The 20,222-nt window shown below is 39.3% G+C and overlaps 1 protein-coding gene across 2 annotated transcripts; it reads right to left on the bottom strand.

Moving 5' to 3' along the window:
- Positions 1-15,251: 15,251 nt before the first annotated feature.
- Positions 15,252-19,502, bottom strand: psma4 (proteasome 20S subunit alpha 4). Of its 2 annotated transcripts, none has more exons than XM_026162249.1 (9): positions 19,352-19,502; positions 18,921-18,988; positions 18,780-18,822; positions 18,173-18,335; positions 18,006-18,083; positions 17,618-17,706; positions 16,201-16,331; positions 15,756-15,879; positions 15,252-15,633 (listed from the first exon to the last, which is right to left on the bottom strand). In XM_026162249.1, exons 2-9 carry the CDS (start codon positions 18,921-18,923, stop codon positions 15,479-15,481), a joined length of 786 nt encoding a protein of 261 aa, XP_026018034.1. In that variant the 5' UTR covers positions 18,924-18,988; positions 19,352-19,502; the 3' UTR covers positions 15,252-15,478. The 2 variants fall into 2 exon arrangements, with proteins under 2 accessions (XP_026018034.1, XP_026018026.1); XM_026162241.1 differs by having other exon boundaries at positions 18,921-18,946; positions 19,352-19,501.
- Between the last annotated feature and the right edge of the window lie 720 nt (positions 19,503-20,222).

Here is a 20,222-nt window from a genome sequence, read left to right as displayed (position 1 = left end):
ACAGATAGCACTGAAGACAGTCCAATGAAGGAGTTTTAAGAACAAAATCAGAAGACATCCTGACACAAAAAAGCTAACGTGCATGAGTCAGGATGTCACCCACACTGGCAGCCAGTCTGAAATGTCTCATTGAGTTGAGGCATTTGGCTACTCTTGGGAAATACACTAATGATTAAGTAGTGGACCACCTAAATATTACACCTGTAGGAGCTGCTCAGCCATGGAAACCCAATCCATAAAACTCCTGGTGCACAGTTTTTCTGCTGATGTTTTATGCCAGAGGACCTTTGGATCTCTGCAGTTATTGGGTTTAATGAATTCATTATGTAACTTTATGTGTTCAGACACTTCATGGCTGAGTTGCTGTGGTTCCTAAATCTTCCCACTCATCCAATAAGACCACTTATCTAAGAGCAAGAAATGTAAAAAAAAACCAAACCCTGACATGTTGCAATGGTGACGTCAGATTATGCTCTTTAGAACACCTCATCCTTTCACAAATGTTTGTAAAGGCAGGCTGCATGGCTAGGTGGCTGGCTTTATACACCTGTGGTAATGGGACAGAAAATGCCTGAATATAAAGATGAAGAGGTGTGACCTAATAGTTGTGTTTCTATAGTATAATTGCAAGCAACATGAATGCATGTGCATACTTCTCTTATGAAAGTATTCTGTCTATGATTCTTCAGTAGTTTGAAACAGCTCTTTTAGTTTGGGAATTGTCAGAGTCTGACGTGCGTTCTACTGAAAAGGAAAAACTCAGAGCAGCTCAGTTAAACAAATGCAGAAATAAACCATACTTTTGGTCAACCTAGTTGTAAATTCTAAACTGTGAACTATGAATATGAATTTGTTCCTTTTAAACAATATGAACTAAACTTGTCCTTGCAAAACTTGAACTTGTACAACACTGGCTAAATAGGGATGAAAAATCTTGAAAGCTCTTGGATAGCGTCACATTCATGTCACTTTTATAGATCAATAATAATAATACTAATAATAATAATACGTCTGGCAATCTCTGGAGTCTTCATTTTCTATAAAATTTGTAGGTTAAAAATAATTTTAACCTATCCAACATCCAACTGAAAATTGTTCACCTGTGAGAAACACTGCTAGCAAAGATTGATTTTTTTCTATTCAGCAGGCAGCAGGCAACTCCATTTATTATAAAGCTGTTGCCATTTCTCACCAGTCCGTTTCATAAATAGACTCACTTGGATTGCCTAACCTGATATATTAATGTTCATTCATGTAGATTTGCCATTTTTGTAGCACCAACTGCAACTGATTTACTACTAAGTTCAACTGCTGCTAACGTGCTGGTCATCAGCCCTATCAGCCTCATTTCCTGCCTTTTCCCATGACTAACCTGGTTCTCTCTCTTGTTCCACTGCCTTGGATTACAGCTGGTGATGCTAGTCCTTGTTGTTCTCCATGACTTAGAGGGACAAAACCTGCAGCAGGTGGACAACTGCCGTGGTGAGCTCAGCAAGACTGCAGAGTAGAAACTACGAAGTGCAGTCTGTGGAGTTGGAGTCCATCTGTAGCAGGAAAGACTGCCTGGAGAGGCAGCTGGTTATACTATCAGTGACAGTTTTCACAAAGTGTTTGCAAATGAACTACTTGGAGAGAAAGACCTTATATAAGGTAATTACTCTGTGTGCCTTTTTTGGGATGACAGAACATTTAACCCCCACTAAAACCTCCAGATCTGTGAGAAACACTTTTAGCAAACATTGTACTCTTTCCTAGATGCCAGCAGGGGTGATTGTTTACATGTCTATGAGAAAATTATCCTGATTTATTACATCAGAAAACATTTTCCTAGTTTTAAGTTTTAATTTCTTTTAAAAATTGTATTGTGTATGTATGAAGTGTCTTCATTCCTCGGTCAGATCCACTTTCCAGACAGCAAGATGGTGACAGCCAAAAAGCCCAGTGAAGGCTACATGTAGCCACTGGCGGTTAGTTAATTTCAGTTTTCCATCTGTTATAAAGTGTGTGATTTCTACCAATGTTTAATTTGCAAATGTCAGCATGCTATCAATCTATGCAAAAGTACTCGTCACTGTTAACATGCTAGCAAGATGCTGCTGCCAAGATGATCTCACAGTGTCTTAGCTGTTCAGTCAGATCTACTCCTCAATGCATTTTGAGATAAGTGGGGCCAAGCATAGATATGCCTGAGAGTTGTATTTCAGAGGTTTTCAGAATCAGACGCTCAGCAGTTAGAAAGTTAAAAAGGAAGTATCTCAAAAAACCCCAACATCATATGTTCTTTAACCATGTTTGCACATACTTCTTACTTCTTCTTTGTTGCCACATTTACTGTGTCCTCAGCCCAGGCTTGAGTACGGTGCAAGTCCTTTGGTAGCGATGGTGGGTAAATCTCAAAGAGCATCAATCACTGGACTCCAGTCCAAACACATGTTCAACGCACATTCTCCTGTTCCTTCTCCGTGCCACAGATCTCAGGCATGGCTCTCATCTAATGGACAATAACAAGGCAGTTAAGAGCAGCAGGACCGAGTTCAGTCCCACTCAGAGACACTAAATCAATCTGTCCCAAATAAACACCAGGCTTTTATGCCATTTGCTCATCCTGAAGCCTGAGCTTGGAAAGTAACATCTCTAATTTATTACAATCCAGCTACAAACGGATGAAGACTTTATGTTACCTAGAAGTAAGACTGTGCTGTCAGTGCACTCGTGAGTTGAAATATCTTTGCTCTTCCCCACATTTCTCCTGGTTATCATTTTTCTTTTCCGTGAAATCTAAACATGCCTTCCTGGAATTAGGAGAAGCTATTTTTAGGGATTCAGCATATTTCAGACAAAAAGGGAAATGTTTAAATTCAGACTTTTAAAAAAATCGTTTTTTGCACAAATTTTTGCACTTCTTAAAAACCGACTAATTTTGTAATTTTCTGATTAAGTTCAAACGTCTTCCAAGGTTCAGACACATTACAGGATAAAATGAACCCCTTTTCTTTTAAATGTGCTAGCTCATTTATTATATTAAGCTTAATTAATTACAGTTTAGCTGATATAGGTTTAGTGCAAAGAGAGTGAGAGCTGACAGTTTGGGGAGACTGAGTAGCAGGGCAATCGAGCCTATGTTATGAATTATAAAGATGTGGTATTAAAAAAAAATCATTTCACATTAGTGTACACTGTGGTTCAGTACTAGCAGTGAACTAAACGTGTTCACTCTGGACAAGAAAACAAGGAAATTACTTTTTAATGGCATTTAATTAGTCTTATGCACAAAAAAGGCACGCGCCAGTCAAAAAATCCTTGTGAGGAAACATCTGCTTTATGTGCACAAATGTGTTCCGGCAAGCACGGGGATATGTGGCCGTGCACAAATACTTTGGTTTCTAGGTTTAATGGGACAGACGTGGCAAGCACTTCTTGACTTTTTTATATTTCCTTTTGGAAAATTTGACAAGAAAAATCTATGTTAATAATTTTGTTAAAATTTCCATTCATAGTATCTATAAAATGAAAAAGGTTTTTTATAGGCAGTAACGGTGAGGCACATGTGTACACAGATTTATGACAAGTGTAATCACACAGAGACCTTTCAGAGGAGGAAACGTCCCCAAATTTCATCAGACAGAGTTTGAGTTTTGTTGAAGACGGTTACTGTAAGAACTATGCTTTTAACATATGACAGTCCCTTTTTCAGAATTTTCCATCTCTTCCGTGTTAGAGATGATGTAAACATAGACATCTACTATGCTCTAAAACATAATTTGTCACATGCAGTATATGTTTACAGTCTAGAGACTGGTTGTCACACATAAAGGTTAAGTTCTTGCTTAGTTGGTTTCTTCTAAATGGAGCTTTTTCTTTTCAAATAGCTTTAAATTGTCTCACATTAGGTGTGAAACGTCACAAACAATCAAAACCAAAAAGGAAAAATCAGGTTGCAGTTTGGGGCTGGAGTCACTCAGCAGAAGTAAGAGTGCAGAATCAGTGAGCAGAACTAATTTCATCAAATATTAAACTTGGTTTAGCGACTCGGCTGAGCATTGCAGAATTCCAGAGAGAGTTCTCCCCCAAGGCTGACTGCATGAGGAAAGCTGAAGGATCATGGGACATTTCATACAGGAAGGACTGAGGGTTGCCATTTTGAGAAGTAATTAATACAAAACATACACATATATATATATATATAAATTCTGTTTGGTATATTTATTGGCAATATTTAGTGACGAGGCAATAAAAAATAACAAGAAAAATGCTGAAAATTCTTGAATCAAATCCAGCTAAAAACATTTGAGTAAAAACATCATATCGTGGACATTATTTCATTTTTTGGCTTTGATTGATTGATAGAAATATTTTATGTCTTACTTTATTCATTTTTGGTCAACATTCTGGATCAGTTCCAAGAACACCTAAAACATATATGGATATATGATGAACTTTTAAGCACTAAGGTAGTTTGGCTTCGTTGATGCAAAGTTGTTAAAGTTATCTAAAAAACAGCTGTCTGAACATCCAACTCAATCCTAGAAAGTGCCGTTTGTTACAAGCTATTAGTCATCTTCCTGGCTGTTCTTGCACTAAGCAACTGCATGAATTTTATTTGGAGAAAGTGGCGATTCTGTTCTTCCGGTGAACATTTTAGGCTCAGAGCAGGTGATGTGTAGAAAAGTGGGCGGGTGGGTGGGTGGGGGGCTTTAATGGCTGAACAGAATCAGAGAAAATGTTTTTGGAGGTAAGATAAAGTGCATTACCCACGGGCAACCAATAGGTTGGCACTATCCCATCGCTTTCCATCACCCCCACTCAGCTCCGCCAGCTGAGGCATACTTAGCACCATTCATAATGCATACTCACCCTCCTCCCCACAACCCGGCCTGTCATGGCTCGTTCCCTTCGACAACTCAGCCCAGCTCTACTTTTGCCCCTAAGAGGATGCAAACAGTTGCATAATTTAGATGCTACCCGCTGTTTTCAGGGCTCATCTCTTATCAAAAATGTAACACACAGAGTTTCTGGGGGACTTTTATCTAAAGGGGGCAATGGAAGATGCTCTAGTTGAGACAATGGCCTGAGACATCAGCTAAAACTTCCCAAACTTTTTTTGTGCAACTTTTCCGAACTGTGATGATGTCATGTTTTGCTGCCTACATGTGTGCAGCTCATAAAGCCTGAAGGACGAGGAACAGAGACATACGCTGTACCTTGAAAACAAAAGCAGTGTAGATTAATTTGAATGACCAACAACAGAATTATATTTAAGACTAAGCTTGCACAGACTTATCTGTTGTACTTTATTAAAAAGCGAAGGTTTTTTGCTGCATTTGTGGTTTTCTGTACAATCTGAAATCATTACTTGACATAGTGAGTGCCATAAATTGTTGGAAAATACAATACCTCAGTTCATTTTTAAACAAACAATCAATATAAAAGCCATGGCAATAACTTTACTGGTGTCCAAATCCACAATCTGGTTCATTCATATAAAGCATAAATGCACCAGCCAGCGCAGCAAAACTAAAAGGCTACAAAGACCACAGAAGACAACTGAAGTGTATGATGACAGAATTGCCAGTGGAGCCGAGTCACTAGTGTTTATTGATGATGTGACCTCTGATACAAGCACCAGGATGAATTGTGAAGTGTAAAGGGTTACACTCTCTGCTCAGATTCAGCCAGATCCTTCAAAACTGATCTAACAGAGCTTCACAGAGCAAACGGATAGTGACCCAAAGCAAACTGCAAAAGCAAACCAAGAGTTTCACAAAGCCAAAAATTAGGACATTTTTCAATGACCAAGTCAGGGACCTGATCTCATCACAACAGAGCTTGCTTTTCAGGCACTGAGGACAAAACTGGAAGCAGAGAGACCCACAAACAAGCAACAACTGAAGGTGGCAGCAACACCAAGCAGAGCATCTCAAGGCAGGCAATGCAGGATGTGGTGATGTCCATGCCATTTTATATTAATAGTCACTATGGTGGGGGACAGTGGATGAAGCAAAACTACAAAAAAAATCATCTTTGTCCAATAAATTGTGGACCTATGTAGAGTAATATTGTACACATGACATATTTTTAAATGACTAAGCATGAAACACTGTCTCATCATGAACGGGGGAATCAAAGTATACCACATTAAATAAATGAGAGTATTGTTTCAATGTATTTGATAAAGAGAAACAAAAGGGCCCATTGAGGAAACTCACACAGCCGGTGTGGCCATCTGCAGCCAGGGAAGGTCAAGGTGAGTGAGGCCACAAGGAGAGAAAGACAGAGGAATATTTAAGACAGGAGGAGAACACCTGCTGAATTTATCTGTCTTCATTCTGTTAAAGAAAAAAGATATGCTTGTGTGGGATGTGTAGATGGAAGTTTTCTTTGGTTTCACTTCATCGTCACTGTGGAATTCTAATAAAGGTTAAAATACAAAAAGCCATTTTATTCCATAAAAATCTTTTTATTTATCTATTAAATCAGAAACAGTGTTAATGCCACTAATATACGAGTGCCCTTCATTTACAAATGATTTTAAATCCAAGGACCCTCAGTAACGACCTCAGTAACTAGCTGGTGGCTGTAGCAGCTTTCATAAACAGATTGAGGATAGCAGAGTTGGTCTGATCCATGATCGGAACAACTGCGAATCACAAGCTTGACATTGTTACAAAGAACAAACTTGAAGCATTTAATGCACAAATTTTAAAGGTCTGATGTGAGGGGGGAAATAGCTTTAATGGGCAATGTGAACAATCAGGCAGATGGAAGTAAATACACATTTTCTCATGTACCTGGGTCTACTTTCTATAGGGAGAAGAGGACAGAAAGCAGGATGAGTTATACATCATGTTGGGCTTGTGATATGAAGTGAACCAGGAGTGATCATGGTGCTTTTATTCTCTCTCAGCACACATGCATTGCTGTAGATTTGCACGCAAGTGTAGCATGTAAGCTATATTGTTTTAGTGGTTAATCAGAATCTAACCAAGAAGAAACACAATGGAAGACCCCTCCGCTGCCCAGCGCTCGGAGCTACTCACATTCTTTTGAGGTTTAGCTTAGTTTGGGTCTGTCAGTTTCTAAAAGCTGAAAAGCAGCCAGGCAATGCATCAAGTAGAGTTTACATAAAATCCGGTGAAAGTGTATCCTGGTCTTGATCATACTCAGGATATACTCTTTACATGAGAAAGCAGGTTTCAGATCATCTGAGTGCAGGTGTGTCTGCTTTAACTCCATATTCAGCCTGCGTTTGACATTTCCCCACTGAATGAGTTACTTCTGCGGTTAATAATGAACCCAGATTGGTGTCTGGGTTTTTGAACAGTGTTGTGGAAGAAAATGGCAACTAAAATGTACTGTTTAGTGGAGTTTCCTTTTTGCTTTTTTCATGGTTTGCTGATCATTGTTGTTGCTTCCAGTCAATTTTAATGTCACGTTTACGCAGATGATATTGTCATATATTGTGCAGCGCCCATTCCTGCTGAGGCCTTTGAGTATTTACAACTTTCATTTGATAGAATACAAGTATAACTTTGTCATCTACAAGTTGTCTTAAATGTAGACAAAGCAAAATGTAATTTGTTTACAGCTTCAAATCGGTATTGCCTGAGTTCAACAAAATTGAGCTTGTGTCTGTTTGCAATTATCTTGGATTTAAAAAGGATGATCTTTTGTCTTTAAAGGAGAATATTCAAGATGCTGTAAAACAAAACAAAAAAAGAAACTTTAATTAAGATTTTATCGGTGGAGACAACGTTTTTTTGCCCGTCGTTGATTATGGAGATGTGTTGTTTCTGAATGCTTCTGTTCATTGTCTTCACATGCTGGACTGAGTGTATCACAAGGCCTGCGATTCATCACCAACTGCAGTCCCCTTACTCACCAATGTGTACTTTATTCTAAAGTCAATTGGACATCTTCATGCATTAGAAGCCTCAGTCACTGGTATGAGGTTATTTCTAAAACTATTTTGGTTATTGTTCCGTCTTATTTCTCATTCTTGTTAACAAGGAAACATGGAAGTCATGATATCAGATCTACGGATGTTCTGCATTTTATAATCCACAGAATAAAAACTGAACTGGGGGAGAAAGCATTTTGAGTTTTGGCACCAAGTGCTGGGAGTAAATTACAATCTGAACTTAATTTTAAGACGTTGTTCTGATGAACAAAGTTCTGGTGGGATCATTAAAGTTAACCTTGTCTGTGTGCAAGTGTTCTAGTTGTTAAATTCATTTGATGTGTGTTCTGTGTATCTATGTTGCTGCCCTCTTGGCGTGGTCTCCCTGCTAAAAGAGATCTTGGTGGGACTGACCTGGTTATATAAGATTTCATTTGCTTTAGATTTTCTCTATATTTACTATAAACTTTAAAGTTTACATTTGTTGTATTTTTAATGAAGGCTGTGGCACAGAAATAGAGGGCAAATAATGAAAACTACATTCGTGCTTATTCTTGCTAAAACTTACAACCTTGACTACAGACTGAATATCTAAGGATTGTTTTCTCCAGGTGTGAATAAGGTGTAAAGTTTTCTTCTGTGTTGAAATAAGCACGTGACACGTTTGACAAAAGCAGAAATTGTTTTTTGCAGTAATAAAAACAGACGTCTCAGGAGCCTACCTTTGTAACTGGATCGCCTCGCTGAACAATAGGAGCTCATTCTCAGGACCTTATTAGGCAAACAGAGAAAAGTGGCTGGTGTTGGAAGCAGAAACAGAGGGGCACATGTGAATAATATCTAACTGTGGTGAAAAACAAGTGAAAATGAAAACAAGAGACCACCTAAACGCTTTAAAATAAATAAACTACTGTGGTGTTTGTCTGAGTGTAAACTGTGTGACATTGATATTTTTTTCAAAGATCACAAATTTATATAAGCTTGATTAGAATCGGCACATATTTTACAGACTTGACAATTGACTTGAAAGCCTCACTGAGGAGTCCTGAGTCTAGTCACTGAAATTAAAATAGAAAAATGACTAAAGTTTTGGTTTTTTAACCTTTTTTTTTCTTTCTTTTTTTTTACATTAACCATGTATTATTATTTCAAGGCCATGTAAATGTTTTCCCCAAAATATCTGCCTATGCCAATATAGTATAATGCCCCACAAAGCCTGCTATTATGTGCCAGCAGCAACATAGCTTCATTTGCCTCTCCATAATAGGTCATATCAGGAGCTCGGCTTGTAATTATTGTTTACTGCTCCTCAACTCCATTTATGGTGAACTGTCTTGATCTGGTGGTGAGCGGCGAGCCTGTAATCTCCTGGATTTGCGGGCTGCTCGCAAAATTACTGTCACGGATGAGAAGATTATTTAATTCCTGAATCCCAGTAAGGTCAGAATTTCACACATCGCTGAGTGGCCTTGGCTTTAAATTGGAGCCTGCTGGTAAATGTCAGTAAAAGAGGTAATGTTGATTAAAGACATAGTTTCATAGTTTAAAGATGACGACTACCTGGTGTAAGCGCAGGTTTGCGATTACAGGAGTTACCTACAATACCTCAAATTGGATGCTGTGCTGAAGTTATTAACTTAAAGATGACAAAGCTATATGACGCAGCCAGTGAGTCTTTTATAGCCACATGTTTCATCTTATCCAGAAAGAAGCAGCAGATCCAGTTCAGTAGCTGAATGAGTTTAATTTGCTGTGAAATGCTGAACTTTGAGCTTTACTTCATGCACCTGAAGCCAACCTCCTTCAGTTTCTAGATTAAGACTTAGGGCTGTAATAAAAATGGCTGTTAGAGATTTAACCCAACACTACAGAATAAATGATCCTTGGGTTCACACTGTGCTTATGTACTTGTGCTAAAAGTCTTGATCCTTCTTAGGTAAAAGTCAGACCTGGAACATCCTGGTGGTTTAGGGGTTAAGATGCTGGTGCCTTCCTCTGTTTGTCTTTGGCCTCTGACCTTTGTTGTGTGCTCCTCATTTCCCGTCATCTTGTTATTTCCTCCTATCTAAAAAAAAAAGGAAGAAAAAGAACAAAAAGCTTACACTAAAAATAAAAGCACAAACCGCTTTGACTCAATTAAGGCAATAATAACATAAATGTGTCCTTATTTGTTTTGAATCTAGCCATCTAAGAAGAGCTGATCTTTGCATGGCTCAGGTTCAGAGATGAGCTGCATGGCATGACTGCAAACCATGCCTACCCCGTTCTAAGCCAGATCCAGGGGGGCCTAGAAGAAGCACTGAACTGATTTCGTCAGTCGTCAAACACGTGGTCCCAGCCCTGCACCAGTGCAAGTCCAAAGTCTGGATGGCTGGGGGTCTCCTGTGCTGTAAACCATCTTGGACTTTATGCCAGTGATAGGTGGCTTAGACTCTCAGGATCAGCGATGGGATCAAAGGCTTCAAAAAGGCAGCAAGTTTCATGTTATGTTTAGCCTTTTATGCTAACTGGTGTGGCCTCTCCTCTGGGACTGGGGGAGAGATGAGAAGACGATTATAGGGTCACTCCCCCTTGTTCTCATTCTCCTTCACCCCCCCCCCCCCCCCTCTTTGACTCTTCCTTCCTTCTCTATCATCTCCTCCTCCTGCTCCTGCCGCTCCTCCTCCAGCGCTAGCAGGATAACATACCGCCTGCCTCTTGTTTGGATAACTTAATGCTGAGATGTCAGCCTCGATTCTGATATATACCACCTGCCTTGGCCTCTGGCTGACCTCCTACTCCAGCTCCCACTGCAGAGACATTCCAGTGCTTTTCTGGTGCTTTGTTTACACTGCAGCAGATTGCCATGGTCTCCCTATCTGTGTCATCACAGTGGTTGGCTTCCACGAGAGTCATCCCAACATGCTCGGGTTGTTTTGGAGGATATGCAAGTTCAACGAAGCTTCGGTGACCCTTAAGATGAATTGCTCTCCGTAAAAGTGAAATTTTAAACTGAGAAGTTAAAATTCCTTTTTTCAAAACTTTAGATTTACAGAATTAGAAAAAGGGGGAGGTCACTGGACATGTTTGCTACACAATTTCTTTTGGCCTGGGCCCAGGAGGGGAAGTCCCCAAGCGGCCAACAGTCATTCAGATGCCAAGAACCCTCCCACTCAACACTGTGGCCACACCACGCCTGGCCTTTAAATGAATTAGTGCTGTTGACTTACATTTTAAGTCCATGTTAGATCCAACCTGAAAGACTGACGTCAAGCAAAAACAAGTTTTCAATTCAGTAGCCTTTATCGTGGATTTAGCTCAAGTGCATCAGTTTTAATGGGACACGCACAAACTCTGCTGTTAGAAAGCTGTCTTGAAGAAGAAGAAACATTGCGTTTTTGTGTGAGTGTGTTTTTCCATTCTTAGTTTACCTGAAGTTACCTTCTTAGTTATGTTCTGCCAGCAGCTGGCACTTGTGACCAGGCAGATATTTTCATCTACTCTCAGTTTATCTTCTGCATAATATTCACTTTGACATCTGGTTTAACAATCAAGATTAGCATAAGCAAAGCAATGCAATTTTACTTATTTATTTATTTATTCATTCATTTATTTAATTATCTATTTTGCAAGACATTTAACCAGGCATCTAAAGTGTTTGGTTTACTCCTGCTTCTTTTCAGCTGAGGAACACAGCTGCGAGGAGACCCATTTGTGTCTCAGGGGCTGAGATGGAGACGAGTGCTGACAACCTTTGTAATTCACTACTCCCTCTGTCTTTGCAAATAATCTCTGAATCATTTACTGACAAGCCTTTCAAGGAGCTCTCAGGTATCCGCACTGCTGATCCATCCACTGAGGCTCCCCGTCAAATCCATAATTCATTCCAAGGGGTTAGAACCCTCCATCGTATCTATCTATCTATCTATCTATCTATCTATCTATCTATCTATCTATCTATCTATCTATCTATCTATCTATCTATCTATCTATCTATCTATCTATCTATCTATCTATCTATCTATCTATCTATCTATCTATCTATCTATCTATCTATCTATCTATCTATCTCAAAGAAATTTAGAGTCCCAGCAAAAATGTATTATATCATTTTTCAAAGAAAATCCTTGTTGCCAGGCATCCTCTGCCGCCTTCAGTTTTGTCTACAGTCTTGACTGACTCATTCATTTCTGATCCTTTACTTTAATAAACTCATCATGATATGATTTGGGTCGTTATCCAACTGCACTACAAAGGGCCATCTGATCAGTTTTAGCAACAGGATGAATCTGAGCAAGGAGTACAACCCTGCACACTGACCATCCTGCTGCTTCTATTAACAGTCACATCATCGATAAACTCTAGTGACTCAGTTCCACTGGCAGCTGCCCATACCATAACATTGCCTCCACCATGTTTGACAGATGTTTGTAAGAAAGCTGTTCCTTTCACTTTCCATACTTCTCTATTTTCCCCATTCTGGTTAATCTGTCCTGAGAGTCCAGATTTGAACAGGCTTTTTTACATACCCTAATCTAACTTGACACTTCTTTTTCTGAGGGCCACCAGTGTGACACTAACCTTGCAGCCTGTTTTTTTTTTTTATTCCTTTGTATTTACATCCATGGAAGTGTCTCTTGTTTGGAGATGCTGACCATGATAACCCTGTCTGCTCAAGTGTTCTCGCTTTGGCCTAGGGAGGCCAAGGAAAGAGTTTCACCATTGTCTGCTTTAGTTTACTTTCATAGTCTTAAAGGCGTTTTTGTGTTGCTGAGCTGGCCCAGTGCATTACTTATTTATTTATTTATTTAGAAAATAGACCAAATTGTTGAGTGGTCACTCCAAATGTTTCTCATTTCAAATCAGTTCAATGTTATCTATATATTGCCTCAATGCACTTATTATTGTAAGGTAAAGACTGTACAATGATACAGAGAAAACCCAGCAATCAGATGACCCCCTATGAACAAGCACTTTGGCGACAGAGGGAAGGAAAAACTCCCTTTTAACACAAAGAAACCTCTGGCAGAACCAAGCTCAGGGAGGGACAGCCATCTGTCACAACTGGTTGGAGGTAAAGGGAGGAAGACAGGACAAAAGACATGCTCTGGAATATGATAAATAACTAATGATAAATGCAGAGTGGTGTATAAACACGTGAGTAAAAAAAGGTGATAGAAGGAGGAACATTTAATGCATCATGGGAAGGCTCCCAGTAGCCTAGGCCTATTGCAGCATAACTAAAGGAGGATTCCGGGTCACATGATCCAGCCCTGACTATATGCTTTATCAAAAAGTAACGCTTTAAGGCAAATCTGTAACATTACAGATTCATCAGAGCAAATAGGGGATAAAGATGATAATTATTAATGTTATTAATTTTAATATTAACATTTATTTAATCCTATCTTTTATTTGATCAGTGATGGGAATATAGTTAAACTTACTTGCACGGCAGTTATTTGTGCATTACACCGTCCCTTGTATTAAAATGATTGTTTTCTAGTTTCTGTTGTTCTTGCAAGTCCTCCATGTCCTTGTCATGGATATGTCTCATTTAATTGCTATCCTGTGTTGTTATCAAGAATAAAAAGATAGAAAAGAAAAAAGACAAAAAAACAAAAATAAAAAACCAACAGAAACCACAACAAACTTGAGAGACCCTCAGTAGCTCCGAGAGCTCTCCATGCAAGAAAAGGCAGAGCAATATCGACTTTGTTCTTGTCATTCCTCTTTGTCTGAGACCTTTATAACCAAAACATGAAAATCTGAAAGCCCTGGACAGCACTCTGCCATCTTGCTTTAACAATGCAGTTCAGGAGGCCATACTCGAGTCTCATTATGAACAAAGAGAAAGCCGACAGATTCAACGGGAGGGCAAATTTATGGGACAACCCCATTCTCTGTGAAGGATGCCGTCACTCCACTGTTTCTCTATTTATAGAAATCTTGCAGTATTTTTAAACCCAGTAAAATAAAGCTGCAAATCTGAACTAAACAGTGTTGATTGCTTCATTGCGCTGGTATGCAGACGCAAGGTTTCCTAAACTGTGCCACTGTCCAAACACTTGTGAATTTGAGCCTATATTATAAATAAAAATGTGCAAAAGCACTCGTGAACGAATTCTGTTGTGTACTGCTGACAGCACAATGCAATATACACAACCTTGCTTTAGCAAATATGATGGAAGAAACTGGCAATCAACAGCTGTATTAAAAACTAGGTTAGTGCAACATAATCTTTCCAGGTGATGTGAAAAGACTAAAAAGATACATATAAAATCTATCCATCTATCTATCCATCTATCTATATATATATATATATATATATATAAAGTTCTATAGCAAAGAATGTAAAGAAAAATAGAAATGAACAGTCCAAAACACAAACACTGACCAGAAGATTTGCTTTATTGATTGGAGCTCTGCTGAGATATTTTCGGTCTATACAGGAAGTGATGGTGTCGGTCAGCTCAACCTTCTAGTGGATATGTTCTATAGTGTTAACAACAGCTGGTTTTAGTGATCACCTACATCGTGTGTAACAAAGTTCCCTTTACTGATCACACACCAGTGATACAGGCACGGAGTTGTGTTCATATTAACCACCTGCTCTTTATACCATGCTATCCAACATATCTGAGTGTTTGTGTACACAAAATTGATGGCATAATGACAACTATTGCCCGATCACTTAGGATTATGTGTGATTTATTTTAAACTTTTACATCTGTGAGTCTGGCTCCACTGCTCTGTATTCAGCACGTCTTGTTCGCTGACTGATGACTGTTAACCAAATTGTGGTGGTTATTTTTCATAGTTTATGGTGCAAACTGAGCAGTGTTTTGAGATAAAAATGATAGAGCCATGCTACGACTCTATGAGAAGAATTAAGTGCACATGTGTTCCCTAACACAGACCAGGACATTGGCTGGAGTATATTTGAAAGGTGAACACATTCGCCATCAAGTGGTAAGCAGATCACATTACAGAGGAAGTGAGATGGAGCTGGCTGAAGGATGCGAGGCTCAATGGGCCAACAGTAAACAGAGGAAACTTTATTTTTAACGCTCAGTGTCATGGAAGAGAAGGTTATGCAAGACATGTGGTAAATATTTATCTGCCTCTCTGGGAAAACAGAGCACATAACAACTTCTATTTCTTTGAATTAATAGTCAAACTGTGATCTCGATTTTGGTGACTAGATGCGTGCTTCAACATGCTGGATTTTTTTATTTTTGAAGTGACAGTTTCACAATTAATTGCGATACTACCAAAAGTAGTAGTGTTTTCTTAGCTTCTCTTATGTTGAATAAAAAGTGTTCATCCACAAGACCGATGGCTCCATCAAGTGGCAAAAAACAAAGGGAGCTTATGACAACACAGCCATACAGATGGCCTTTAATTAACTTCAAAATTCAGCATACTGCTTATTACATTGATATTGCTCTAAAGCGTGTTTTATTGTGTAAATAAAACACGGATCACGTGTATGACATGTACAAATAAACCAACATTTCTATCAGTTTCCAAATGTTTAATGTAAAAGACAAAACAAAACAGGTTTTGGTGACACGGGTGAAAAGAAAGTTATTATTTTGCTCATTTGTCCTTTTCCTTCTGCTCCTTCTCCTTTTTGTCTTTCTCAGCCTTCGCCTCTTCGGCCTCGTGGCGCTTGATGAGTTCCTCCACTTCTTTCTGTTTCAGCACTTTTATTTTCGTCTTCCCATCTTCCCGTGTCAGGGTGGCAATCTCCACTGAAACAGTCGGTGCGAAACAGGGTTTTATTATCGTATACTATTGGCAACAAGGCAGGACCCAATTTTGGTCTACTGATAGTAAATGGAAATAACAGTAAGAAAGTCCTTTTGCGCCTCACCTTTCTCTGCCGACAGCTTGCTGACATCCATTGTTTTGTTGAGGACTTTGACAGCCAAAGCCAGAGCAGAGGACAGAGTCATCTCTCCCTCTTTGTAGTCCTGCTTCAGCATGGATACGGCAGCCTGAAGCAAAAGAAGTGAACGTGTCAAACGCCACAAGAACAGTGTATTAAAAAAAATATGTGTATACATGTGTCACTTAGGCCTCTAGAAATTCACTAGAAAAAACAAAAACATTTAGAATATCCATTACTATATGGGTTTAACCAAACCCAAGACAAAAAAAATAAAGAAATAAAATAAAAATCAAAGAAACTAAGGTAAATAAAGGATTATCACGAGCTTCTGAGATTTAAGACTACAATCTGGTTTGCTTCCCACTACCTGGTGTATGTAATGAGATCATTTCACAGATTTTCATTATCAGAGTATTTTCAGGCTTACAGCGCTGTTGTTTCCAATGCAGGTTGCCTTCCAGCCTCCATAGTTGCCACTGGGGTCGCTTTGGTACAACTGGAAGCCGTAATGCTTATCCCAGCCCATGTAGAGGAGAGAAACACCAAATGGCCTCTTACCTGTCAAGACAAACCACACAGCTATTAGAAAATGCTAAAATACATCTTTTGTGTTTTAAGCAGAGAGGAGAGCTTCACAGATATCAGGTTTGACAAAAAAAGTATAAAAGTCAGTGTTATGAAGAGACATTTAAAGCTACAGATGTTCCTGGCAACAAATTTACTAGTCACTTAAATGACAGAAAAAAAAATCTCACTAGTTGACTAGTCTCGAATACAAAACACACTGAGAAAACACTGAAAACTGCATGCACGTTAATGGACGTAGATAAATATTTGGTGTATTTTAGTAGCTAGAAGAAACTGTTAATCACGTTTCTTGTTAATCAAATCATGTTTTAAATGTTGCTGTTATGTGTCTCACTTTGTATCATGGATGTATAACACTGCAAAAACACAAAGTGTCAGATTAGTTTGAAGAATCTTGCTAAGCTTAGCAGTGCTAGCAGCAACAGCAACATGCTAGCCTCCACACCTTGCTGTGGATTGTGGTTACACCTGGCTTTGGTTGCTGTTTCCATACACAGCTGACATACACCTGCTAATTCTTTCTAAAAATCAAAGTACTGCAGCATTACACGGGTTAGCATGGCTGTCCTCTTTTTACTCCCACCTCTTTCCCATTCAAAACTTCCCTTCATAGACAGACAGAGCGAGGGTGGTGCAGCTGTCTTTCAGGGGCTATAGCCATGGTTAGCAGTTGCTGGCACAGTAATGACTTTGAACCGGCAACTACAGTTGTACAATAATAAAATAAGAATATTATGTTTAACCGGTGGCATGGTGGTTAGCACTGCTGCCGCACAGCAAGAAGGTCCTGAGTTCAACTCCACCATTAAACTGGGGTCTTTCTGTATGGAGTTTGCATGTTCTCCCCATGTTTGCGTGGGTTCCCTCCAGGTACTCCGGCTTCCTCCCACAATCCAAAGACATGCACTTATTGGGGATAGGTTAACTGATTAATCTAAATTGCCCATAGTTGTGAATGTGAGTGCGAATGATTTTCTGTTTCTGTGTGTTAGCCCGCCTCTCGCCCTATGACAGCTGGGATAGGCTCCAGCACCCCCCGCAACCCTGAAAAGGATAAGCAGATGAATGGATGTTTAACTAACTAGTGTTTCTGGTGTTAAAGAGCAAGGGCAGCAGTGTTTAAATGTCTAGTTGACCAGTCAAGCACATCCCCATTTAAAACACTTTAAAAGTAAGGACTGACAATAAGTTGAGGAGATTTGCCATGGTGAGCAATGTAAAAGGCTGTGAGCATTAAAACAGACAGTGCATCTTACCTCCGAACTGTGTGTAAGCTTGCTTAATGTCACACAGAGCTGTGACCAGCTGCTCACAGGGTATTGGCTCCTGGTACTGCAATAAATACCTAAGAAGAATTCAAACTGGTTAGTGGTTGGTGTAAATGAGAGAAATGGTTAGAAACTACAGACACATGTTTAAGGCTGTAATCTCAAACTTCAGATCACCAACTATTTAACACATTTTGTGATAAAATAACTCAAGTAATAAGATTCGTTTTGAAAGTGCACCAGTCTACACATATTTAGGCTTTTCTTTATTTATGGCTATGAAAACAACTGCTGGTGGTGGTTATATCAGCCTGCATTCACCATCATCCCTTTGTTTCTAATTACAGCCATAAATGTGTCTCCTTCTGAAACTCACCTCTGTGCAATTAGCCGCAGCTCATTTGTCAGTACATTAGCATCTGATGTGATCCCAGCAACGCTGCAGGCCATGTCTCTGAAAATGTGACCACAAACGCAATGTTAACCAAAAAACAAAATGAATGACTACATTTTGAAGGTAAGAATCCAGTGAAGCTCACTTACTCATTGAGTTTGTAGATCTTCTCAGAGAAGAAAACCTCATCAAGCAGTTTGTGGATGTTGCGTCTCTCTGCTGCCAACAGCACCCCGTCATTTGCTAGGATACCCAGACACGTTCCAGCGTGACCGATTGCTTCCATTGCGTACTCCACCTGATACAGGCGTCCTGTAAATTACAGTCGGGTTTTTAGGTGAACAATACTGAAAAAACAAACCCCTTTAAGACCAGTTTTTGGAAAACAGTGGCTATATAAAATACTAAAGACAAATACTTTTACAACAGTTTCACCATGGATACGAGCTCACAGGTAGCCCCTGAAGTAAAATACTAAACTCAAATTATTCATGCGTTGACCCAGAGTGTTTATTTCTTGGGGGTTGTACTAGGCTCATTAAACCACATGTTCCTGCTTTAAGTACTAGTCATGAGTTGGTGTATTTGGATAGTTTGTATTTTCTTTGAAGTTCATAGAGGGATAAAAATAACAAAAACTCAGAAGATTGTAATATTGTAATAATGTAATAATAGAATGATAGTATTGGGCCTCTTGTGTTGGATTATTTTGACCAGTATTTGGTTACAAAGTCTTAGATAAGAAATAAAACATACCCTCTGGAGAAAATATGGTTGTCCGGGAATCATATCTGCGAGACTAAAAAATAACAACAACACAAAATGAATGCCTATACTAGTTAAAAAAAATAAACAAACAACATTTTGAGATTTTTAAAAAGTATAACAGCTACGTACCATTTTCTCAAGTCGCTGGCAATATCCTGGAAAAGGTAAAAAGAGCAGCAGTTACAGACAGGCGTAAGCTGCAGAAGACAAGACCCACACAACGATGCCTTTTTAAAATTGACACAAGACGTATCTGAATTCAGGGATAAAGAAAGTGAACATATATTTAGCTAAAGTCAGAAACCAAAATAGGTGCTAAAAGTTTCTGAGGCTGGTTTACAAAAACAACGCGTGCTTTAATAAGCCCATGGCAGCTAGTCGGCTAACTGGTGCAGCAGAATGAATCTGCAATATCTCAGCATGCTAGCTAGCATGCTAACGAGCTAGTTCATAACAAACGAAGTCGCCAAGCTGCTCCACGACAAAAGGAAGTAAAGATGTAAAATTATGCTAGAATAACAAGTACTGTAGTGACTATATAGTAATTGTGTATTATTTACCTCGGATGAACGAGTCTAAGTTGGCGTACTTCTGCCCAGGATGAGAGGTCCACTACTTTCAGTTTGGCGTTTCCTCACAAACACCGGCGTACCGCGTCAGTGAAGTAGCCGCTCAGCAGCGCCACCTCTCAGTGGGAGGACCGATCAGTCTGTAACACAGTGCACAGCTCACTGACTGCTGGTTAGTGATGTACTTGAACACCCCCTAATGGCACTTTTAAAAATGACAACTTTACTGAAGCAAAAGTACATCCTCCTCCTTCTTTCATCTGCTCCCTCTAGGGGTAGACACAGCGGATAAACTGCCTCCTCTGTCACACCAACCCTTTGCATATGGGTTGTATGTCCTCCTGTGAGGAATTTCTCTGTTTTTCCTGCCTGGCAGCTCTATTTTTAACATTCCTAGTCCAATACACCCACTGTCACTCCTCTGCACATATCCAGGCCATCTCAGCCTTGCCTCTCTAACTTTGTCCTCAACCTGAGCTGACCGTCTAGTGTACTCATTTCTAATCCTGTCCATTCTGGTCACTCCCAGTGAAAAACGTAAACTTTGCCACCTCCATCTCTTTATTGTCAGCAACACTGTTTTGCAGCAATCTTGTAAACATACCCTTTCACTTTTGCTGCCATGTTTTTCTCACAAATAGTCACTGTCTTGTGCAGAAGCAAAAATACTAAATGACGTCTGAGCCATGGCACATGACACAGTTTAGAGTCATAAGGTCATTAGGTATGTTTTTACATGTTGTGGGTCATTGTTGTCATTGAGTTGAACTATTCTTCTGTTTTCAGTTATACTTTTTTCCCCTTTTCTTTCTTTCTTTCCTTCTTTCTTTCTTTAGATTGTAAATATTTGCTTTTATTAATT

This window comes from Astatotilapia calliptera, chromosome 1 (assembly GCF_900246225.1).
Source record: "Astatotilapia calliptera chromosome 1, fAstCal1.2, whole genome shotgun sequence".
NCBI lineage: Eukaryota > Metazoa > Chordata > Actinopteri > Cichliformes > Cichlidae > Astatotilapia > Astatotilapia calliptera.
This window is presented reverse-complemented; position numbering and strand designations above follow the sequence as displayed.

Bases quoted from the DNA above. Each gene is read 5' to 3' on its own strand.
- psma4 (XM_026162249.1), bottom strand. The intron at 16,332-17,617 runs GTAAGATGCACT...TTGTCTTGACAG, and splicing joins AGCTTACACACAGTTCGGAG to GTAAGAGGCCATTTGGTGTT. The intron at 15,880-16,200 runs GTAAGCCTGAAA...CTTTTGCTTCAG, and splicing joins GCATTGGAAACAACAGCGCT to GCTGCCGTATCCATGCTGAA.